Source organism: Athene noctua, chromosome 6 (assembly GCF_965140245.1).
Source record: "Athene noctua chromosome 6, bAthNoc1.hap1.1, whole genome shotgun sequence".
In the NCBI taxonomy this organism is placed as follows: domain Eukaryota; kingdom Metazoa; phylum Chordata; class Aves; order Strigiformes; family Strigidae; genus Athene; species Athene noctua.
In genome coordinates this window covers 12,848,988-12,858,003 of record NC_134042.1, presented here as the reverse complement: position 1 = coordinate 12,858,003, position 9,016 = coordinate 12,848,988, and the positions used below count along the sequence as shown (strand labels likewise).

The window sequence follows — 9,016 nt, the reverse complement described above, 5'->3', positions numbered from 1 at the left end:
CTGCAGCTCTTCCCCGGACTGGGGGGAAGCGAGTACCGCAGGAGGCCGCGGGCCATGCCTTCCGTCCGCGGTCGGGACGAAAACCAGGTGTGAGATCAGCGTCGCACCTGCTTTCTTCCAAGTACAGCACATAAACATTCGCTTCCCCCCCCTCATAAATCTAGGCAATCGACTTTCCTTACTCCTGACTACTTTCTGTAGTCTTCTGAACACATTTTTTTTCTTATGCACCATTTTAAACCTTACTGTAGCAACAGTACACTTTCATAATTGGTAAATTATTCTTTGCTATCAACTCGTCTCTTTTCCCAACTGCTGCCCACATTTACTGTCGAGGTTTTTTTCTCACCATCTTAACTGTGAGTTCACCTGAAAAAGCTTCCGTCACTACATCACTTTGTTATTTAACACAGTATTCTCATACAACTTTTCAGGTACAAGTTCCTAATTCAGTATTGCTTACTTTTCATTATCTTTGCTCATATAATTTGTCATAGTGTTGTCCGAAAAGCTGATTTGTTGTCTGGTGTGCAATAGGTCAATAATCACACACTCTGGAGAGATATTGCTTATTTATTTTAGGGTTGTGGGTGCCTGGGTGCTTGGTGGTTTCCCACATATCAAGCACACCAACAGGATTTTTCACGCTGTATTTATACACTAAATTTGCAGAGATAGTAACTTTCCAATTCCATCGATGATTGGTTAGTAATTTACATATAATTATAATACTGCTGACAGCATAATTCTACTACTACACATGCTCAGGGGAAGGGTCTTCGCCTGGGCAAGGGTCTTCTTGATGATAAGTGTGTTTTTTAGTATTATAATGAGGGTAGTTCAGTGAAGGATATGGGGGCCTTGAGTTTGCTTGCCAAGTGGGCAATGTACCCTCTTCAAGGTCTAATGGCTCCGGGATGTCCTTGCTCAAAGGTAGCTCTCTACTTGTTCTTCTGATTAGGAATGCCTTTGGCCTTAACATATACAAAGAACATCTTTCCTGACCTAAGCATAATATTGCTACATTCTTCTAAAAGTTGAATCTTCAACAATAGGACAAAGATTTTAATTTTTAGCATTGATCATGACAAACACTTTTCAGATAAGTTACACTTTGTGAATATATTATACCCGTTTTCAGATGTTCTTGATAATTTAGCTACTCTTTTGTGGGACTTAAATGTACGTTTGCTTTGTTTTTTCCAGCTGCCTTCCATCTTGCTTGTCTGCTTCTTACTTCCTCACAAAGCACACCCCTAACAACTGCTTTTAAATCAACAGTTAGCAGTCAATAAACCTGGTAATGTTGGGCAGTAATCTTGAAAAGTAGGGTTTGCTCAATTTCTTTCTGGAGCTCTGCCATTTTATTTTAGCTCTAGCACTTAGACTTCAGCATTTTGTCTCTATTAAAATTTATTTGTATTCCTATTTTGTTCTTATTTCCTCTATTACTTCAGTATCCATGGAGATCTTGGTGGTTTGTGCCATTTTTGCCTGAGTAGTGCTAACAACTTTTTTTTCAGAGGTTCGCTGCCACTTATTTTGCTGTCTCCCAGCACATGGTGGGTTCCAAATGCTTCTTTTTTTTGTATTATTTTGTTTAATAAGTTTACACTCTTGTTCAAATAAAGCAGTTGGTTTACATTAGCTTAACTTCTTCTAAAAGCCCCACAGAAAAGTGAAACCATGTTGATAGTTCAGCTAAAAGATAGTCCACCCCAGACGCTTGTCTCACAGCAGAGGGTACTGCAGGCAGCCCTGTCGCTGCTTGAGCATGTTTGTTCCTCTCTTGGAATCACAGCCTTGCTTCTCTTGCTCGACTAGATCAGAAGATGGATTATACAATTGCTACTGTTGATGCTAAAATATGAAGAGGACTCCGGTAATCACAGTCTAAACTTGGCTGTTGTGTAAACAACACTGCTGGATAGTGGTCAGCCATGCAATTGGAAAGGATTGAGTGCAACACGTACAGACAAAATTAGATGAAGCTTTGAACTGATTGACTTAATGGCAAAATTCACTCTGTCTTTTTTTATGCCTCATGCCTAAACCTGTCTCTGTGACAATATCTACCTGGTAGTTTTAAGTGACAGATTTCAATAAGATAAGTAAGTCTGTAGTGACTTCTTAAAATGACGATGAGTGGTAGCTACTATGAAAGAGCTACAGTCAGAAGAGCATGGAGTGATGGGATGAAGGGTAAGGGCTTTAAACTGAAAGAGGGTAGATTCAGATTAGATATAAGGAAGAAATTCTTTACTGTGAGGGTGGTGAGACACTGGCACGGGTTGCCCAGAGCAGCTGTGGCTGCCCCCTCCCTGGCAGTGTTCAAGGCCAGGTTGGACGGGGCTTTGGGCAACCTGGGCTAGTGGAAGGTGTCCCTGCCCAGGGCAGGGGGGTTGGACTAGATGGTCTTTAAGGTCCCTTCCAACCCAAACCATTCAGTGATTCTCTGCTCTGAAGACATAAGAACTTCAGGAGTACCTGTTGCCAGGTACAGTGAGAAAAAACTATTAAATGTACTTGAAAGGTCATTCACAAACTTTGTCCCATCCAAAATGACAACTGAGGAACATGGAGAGGTTGCTGGGAGGCTTGAAGCAGTAAAACTACAATGGAAGGATGCCGTCTTCTCCCAAACAGAGATACTAGGCATTTGATAGGTGATTAGTATGTATGCCTGCAAGGTCCAAAGCTGTGGCTCTTGGCCAATTTCCCAGCCCTAGAAAGACACAGACACAGGGAACTCTGCAATTGGACTGGTTTCCAACAACCTGGAAAACTTCCAGCAGCACTTAGGCCAGGTCTGTCAACATACCAGCCAACTTAAATGAATCTTCTGCCAGAGTAGCAAACACAGAGTACCCAGAAGAGTTACCATATGCTGTAGCAAGGAGTGGGGTGGAAACACTTTGACAGGGGACAGGCACACGCCTAAAGCTACTGCTGCCATCTATGCTTGTACAAAAGTTCATAAAATTTTGCCTTCGCTTGGCCCAAACAGGAGACATACGCCACGCCCGAAGTAGTACGAATCTGCATCTGCATATATGAAAGCGACTGCAGCTATTATCTTGCTATGAATGCAGGGCCCTAAGTGAACACCCCCCCGCGCAATTTAAGTGCCCGCAGAGGAACTTCATCCGTGTAACTCCGCAGGCAGGATCAGCACAAGTTTCGCTTGCCGACCGCCCTGACAGATCGCGGGCAGGCGCTCGGCTCCGGCCTCCCGCGGGAGGCAGGACGCGCTGCCCAAGGGGGCCGGGCCCCTCCCTGCCCCTCGCAGCGCTCCTGAGCGGGCCCGGCCGGGCCAAGGCCACGGCCCTCGCCTCGCCCCGCCGCGCCGTGCCGCGCCGTGCCGCGCCTCCCGCCCTCAGGCGCCCTCAGGTCAGGGCGCAGGGGCCGCCCCGCCGCAGCCCGGCACCCCCGGGCGCCGCGGAGCATGCGCGGAGGCGGGGCGGCGCCTGCGCGGTGCGGCCCGGGCCGCCGCGGGGGACGGGCCGTGGACGCGACGCGACGCGGCGCGGCGGCCGGGTGACGGCGGCGGCTCCTTCCGGGCGGTGGCGGCGTCGCCGGCCGCGTCCCTCGCTCTCAAAATGGCGGACGGAGGCGACGGAGGGCCCGCGGCGGGAGCGGCGGGCGGCCGGGTCGCCGTGCAGCCCCAGGAGCGAGCCATGGTGAGGCTGCAGCCCGGCGCGGCGGTGCCGTTCCCCCTGCCCCCGCGCGGGGGCAGCCTGTGCCCTGCCCGCGCCGCGCACCCGCCGCTCGGTTGAGGTTTTCCGGCCGCGGAGGGAGCCGGTGCCCTCCGCGGGTCGGGGGGGAGGGCGGGTGGGTGCCGCCGTGCGGCGCCATGGAGGGGCGGGACGCGCCGTTGTGTGTTGCCGGAGGGTGGCGGCGGCACCTGCCGAGGCGCGACGGCCGCGGGCTTGTGGGGCTGTGGGGCCCGCTGCCCCCCTGCACCGCCGGCCGCCGCCCGGCACAGCCCCGGTACCGGTGGCCTGGGCTGGCGGCGTCCCCGGCCGCTGCCTCTGGCCCGCAGAGCCGAGGCTGGGTGAGTCTGTCACGGGGCCCCGAGGGAAGCGGTTTGTGGTCAGCTCCCCGCAGCATCCCCCACCCGCTGTCCCCTGTCTTGGTTTGACCTCTACGTAATGAAACGAGATCACATTTTAGAAGGTTTCAAAGACTGTCCTGTGTCCTTACAGTGCTGTGGTGTATCCATGCATCGTTTATCCTTTTTCTGGCTTTACCTTTCTTAATTGAAGGTGACTTTACTCTGGAACAAAAAAGGAACAATACCGGATGATTGTTCTGCAGAGTGTAAATGAAGGAACAAATAGTTTAGAAAGGTTGTAGATGGAGATGGTTATTTGCTGAACTGAATTATCCTTTTTTTTTTTTTTTTTTTTTTTTTTTCTGTGAACGACTTTAATCACCTATAGATTTAGTATTCCCTTACTGAACACAACTTGGTGTTGAGTCTGTCCAGTGGTAGCAAGTAAGGGCCTTCTGTGCTTTCCTTCACAGCCTTGTGAATGGTTACTGTGTCACAGACAGATTTGCTAGAGGAGTTTAAAACCCAGGGGCAGTCAGTTTAAGAAAGGGAGTCTGAATGTATATCAGAAACCTTACGTTTTATCTTATGTTTTCTTGTAACAACCTGAACATGTAGTATGGTTTTGAAATTCTTGACTGTGGATGTTTAAAAGTTGGACAGTACCAAGCCCATAGAATAGCTACTGTTTGTGTGATGCTACACACCATTAATAAAATTAGGAAGATATAAATAGATGTTTACTCATGGAACTTCTCTTGCAGGTGGCAGTGCTAAGCCAACAACCATTTTTCTGAGCGGAAAGGTACAACAAATTGTAAGGGTATCTGCAAATCGTAAGCATCCAGTTTGTGACTCTAGAGCCATCTCTGAAGTGAAATATATTTCTGTGGCCATAACAGACCTATGTGTGGATTTTCTTCTATATTAGAAACAATTTAATTTTTACTTAGTAAAAATGTAATTTGACTGCATTATAATGTCAAAAAATGCAATGTGAGTCAGGCATCTCCTTAAGCTTGGGACCCATGTGTGGAATCAGAGGGATCCTGTGGGAAGGGTTGCAATCAGCAGCAAAGCAATGCAATCAGCCTTTCATTATTCAGGGACGTAAGAGGCTGAGTTAGCCCAGGCAATGCGTAAAACTGATAATAGGGGTATTATGAAAAACGTGGAGATCCTCAGCTACTCAGAGTTGATACTTGTCCACTAAGTTGTCTTAATTTTTATGTGGTTGCAGCCAGCTGAGAGTCTGTGCCAGCGTACCATTATTCCAAGAGGTTGGTGGCTACCCAGGCTGTGTTGTCTGCCATACATCCAAGCAAACTGCAGGAATTTGTATTAAGTGAGGGTATTATATTAAGGGAGAAGGGGAGCTAGGGATGTGGAATTAGTTGGGTCTGACAACATTCATGAAGTTAGATTGCAAACCTGGCTATAGTGATGCCAGAGATGGCTGTAATCTGGAAGCAGTACACCCAGTTTTTGCTGTACTAAAGGTGGCACTAATTAGGCAGGGCTAATGTATCCTGACTGAGTTGTGTTTTTGCTGTGCACAGTTGGTCTGAACATGCTTTCACTGGTGCTACAATCAGGAAGTTGTGGAAGTGTGGAGCACAAACACCTGTCTGAACGGAGTGACCTGCTTTACTGAACTTAGAATCACAGAATGGTTTGGGTTGGAAGGGACCTTAAAGACCATCTAGTTCCAGCCCCCTGCTATGGGCAGGGACACTTTCCACTATTCCAGGTTGCTCACAGCCCTGTCCAACCTGGCCTTGAACACTGCCAGGGAGGGGGCAGCCACAGCTTCTCTGAGCAACCTGTGCCAGTGTCTCACCACCCTCACATTGGAGAACTTCCTTATATCCAATCTGAATCTACCCTCGTTCAGTTTAAAGCCATTACCTCTTGTCCTGCCCTTGTAAAAAGTCCTCCTCCAGCTTTCTTGTAGGCCCCCTTTAGGTACTGGAAGGCCTCTGTAAGGTCTCCCTGGAGCTTTCTCTTCTCCAGGCTGAACAACCTCAATTCTCAGCCTGTCTTTATAAGAGAGGTGCTCCAGCCCCCTGATCATCTTTGTGGCCTGCTTCATGGCTCCTGCTCAAGCAGGCCCATGTCCTACTTGTGCTGGGGGCCCTGGAGCTGAACTTGTCAGATCTGTTTCAGTGTCAGCCCAGTCAGACTGACTCTTGCTCTCCTTTTCATCTCTGGATTTGGGTGCGGTTGGTTGTGGTGCAGCACCACATCTGGCTGCGTGAGCAATAAACCTTCCCCGAGTGCTGGGTGCATGATGCAGGATTACCTGAATGATGAGCCAGCCTGATTCTGGAGTGGATGGTGATGACTCAGGTAATAAACTCTTCTGCACCCAGCCCAACTGGTTGTTTCTTCTGTGCGCTTAACTCCAACTCTTCAGGTTGGATGACTAGTTGGAAATACCTGAGTTAGTGTCTCACTGCATTAGTTTGTCAGGTCCTGTCTCTGCCCTCTCCTGTGCAATAGTGGCTGTATTGCTTCCTGAGCTGAGCTGCCCTGAAACGCTGAATTTGGGCTGCACTGGCACTGATCTAGCAGTAAACCCTTTCTGCCAAGCTTAAGTTTACTTTCTTTTCTTTCCCAACAGCATCTGCAGTTTGGTTGGCTGACTGGTGGGCTGGACTTGGCTTGTCAAGCAGTTGGCTAGCAGGCATTGCTGGTGGCCTAATAAAAAGCCTGCTTTGCAGACTGAAGCCCAACCCTTTGGTTGTTTGGCCATCTGTATTCTAAACAATTTCCAGTTTGACTCCTGCCTGCTTTGGTGGCTGTTATTTGGAATATATGAGCAATGTTTAGATATTAAAATATTTCAAAGATTTTAATTTATACTAGATCTTCAAATTTTGATGTATGTTTACCTTCTGAGTAATATTTCTGAAGCAAGGGATTTTTTTCTCAGAAGTCCCATCTTTTGTCATCAGTCAATACTCCTATACAGAAGCACAGATGTAAGTAGGATAGTGGTGTACAAGAAGAGAAAAGCTTTATTTTTAGGCTATTTCCTTAAAAGCCTAATAACTTGATTTGGAATTTAAATCCCAGAAAGCAAAACATGATACAGGCACTTGTGCATTCTGAAGTATTTCAGATCTTGTTTTCTGTCATTCAGTGCTATTATATAGTTGAGAAAATGCTTATGAGGAGCCTTGCTTTGGAGCTGTGTTGTAATGAACTAGTAATATGGAGGGGTTGTTCATATTCATATGCAAGTTATTTCTTGAGATTAATGAAATCTTAATTAAGCATCGTATTTTGGAGTTGCAGTGACTTCTTCCAGCTTCAAATCTAACCTCTCCTAAACTGAATTAACCTGCTTAGATAGATGACATGTTCATATAATTTTACATCAGTTTATGTTAAGCTAAATTAGCTTAAAATTTCATTTTTAGGTAAACCAGCATATCCTTTTGTGTAAATAAGCCCTGACTTGCATAAAGTCAAAGATGGTGTTTTTTGAACAGAGCAGTGTGTTAGCAGAACACTGTACACTTGCTTCTATCAGTGTCTAAGAAGTCCATGGAAGTTGCAGCATGTAACTAGAGCATCGCCAAGGTCCCGCTTGCATTTAGCACTCTACTGAAGTGCTTTCATTTTGCTATGGCATTGAGCAATGCTGTGGTTTTTCCTTCCTTGTCTGCTTTCATGTTTACTCATGGTAATTTTTGTGGTTTTTGTTAGTGCAGGTGTGAACTGTGATTGTGAAGGTATCAGTCATCTTTGCTCAAGTCCACATAAAGTGCACAAATTATGGTTGCTGTAATACTGTTAGAGTGCTGCAAGAGGTATGTGGCTGCAGGAGAATGTAGGTGCAAGTGGATGTTCTTGATAGCATGCAACTGTTTAAGTGGTTTCTAGATCCCAGAGCAGTAGAGAAGCTATGGATAAACAGGTTGGTTTTGCTGTATAAGGGAGATGCTTGAGAGATGCTGAGTGAGTGCTAAAACCAGTTAGATTCACCTGAATTTTATTACACATTCATTCACTGCAGAATTCGACCATGTATACAATGGATCTTAAAATTCAGGATAATTGGAAAATTGGGTAGTTGTTAAGTCAAGTTTGAGTACACAGGAATTAATACAAAAACCTAGTGGAGTTTTTTTTGTTTTTATTTTGTTTTTCAAACATAACTATACCAAATTTATTAATTACGTCTTTATACATATTCCCTGTAGTTACAATTTTTGAAGTGCAGTCTGATGCTAAGAAATTTGGTAGATATATTCCTTCAAGGTAGGAGACTACAGCATGGATGTTAAGGATCGAACAAGGAAAAAAATCAGTCTTTCCTTTGTTTCTCTAGTAACAAAATTAAAAGGTTCTGTCAAATGAACAGTCAGAACCAAAAGAAAAGGTTCTGTTTTTAAAGTCTTACAGAATATTACTAATACCTGTAAAGATGATGATTTTGCTGTTTTTCTAGGAAGAATAATTTTTTCCCCTCAAAAATATGTATTTTGCACATTATTTTGCTTTAATATGTGACACTGAATTCTTGTTTCCCCTGGTATTGATGTGTTAATTGTACATTGCTATCCACATAGCGCAGGTTTCGCCAAAAAATTTGGAGTGTGAAAGGTGTTTAGATTGCATGTCTTAAAGACTTGGGAGTTACTTCTAGAATTTCTGGCTACTTTGTTTTGCCTGTTGAGCCTACCTAATTTTGTAGCATATTTAGGCTAGAGTGTCCAGTTGGTAGGCAGTATGATATCTACATCATGGCAGAGATATCTACAGCGTGGCAGAGAGAACTACTGGCTGTGATTTCACTTCAGATGTCTCCTGGGCATCTGTTTGCATTCAAGTGCTTACCCCCATGAACTGAAGCTGCAGTCTTGTAATTTTGGAGACGACTGTGATTCAAAACTGACACCTGACCTGCCTTGAAGATGGCATTAGTTTTAGTTGTCCAGCAGCCAGAACAGT

The 9,016-nt window shown here is 45.6% G+C and overlaps 1 protein-coding gene across 2 annotated transcripts in view; it reads left to right on the top strand.

The window, feature by feature from the left end:
* Positions 1 to 3,499: 3,499 nt before the first annotated feature.
* Positions 3,500 to 9,016, top strand: part of UBR1 (ubiquitin protein ligase E3 component n-recognin 1) — a 75,039-nt gene continuing 69,522 nt past the window's right edge. For both annotated transcript variants that reach the window (XM_074909606.1, XM_074909605.1), the window contains exon 1: positions 3,500 to 3,680. In XM_074909606.1, the coding sequence (XP_074765707.1) occupies positions 3,600 to 3,680 (81 nt within the window). In that variant the 5' untranslated portion in view covers positions 3,500 to 3,599. The remainder of the gene's footprint in view (positions 3,681 to 9,016) is intronic.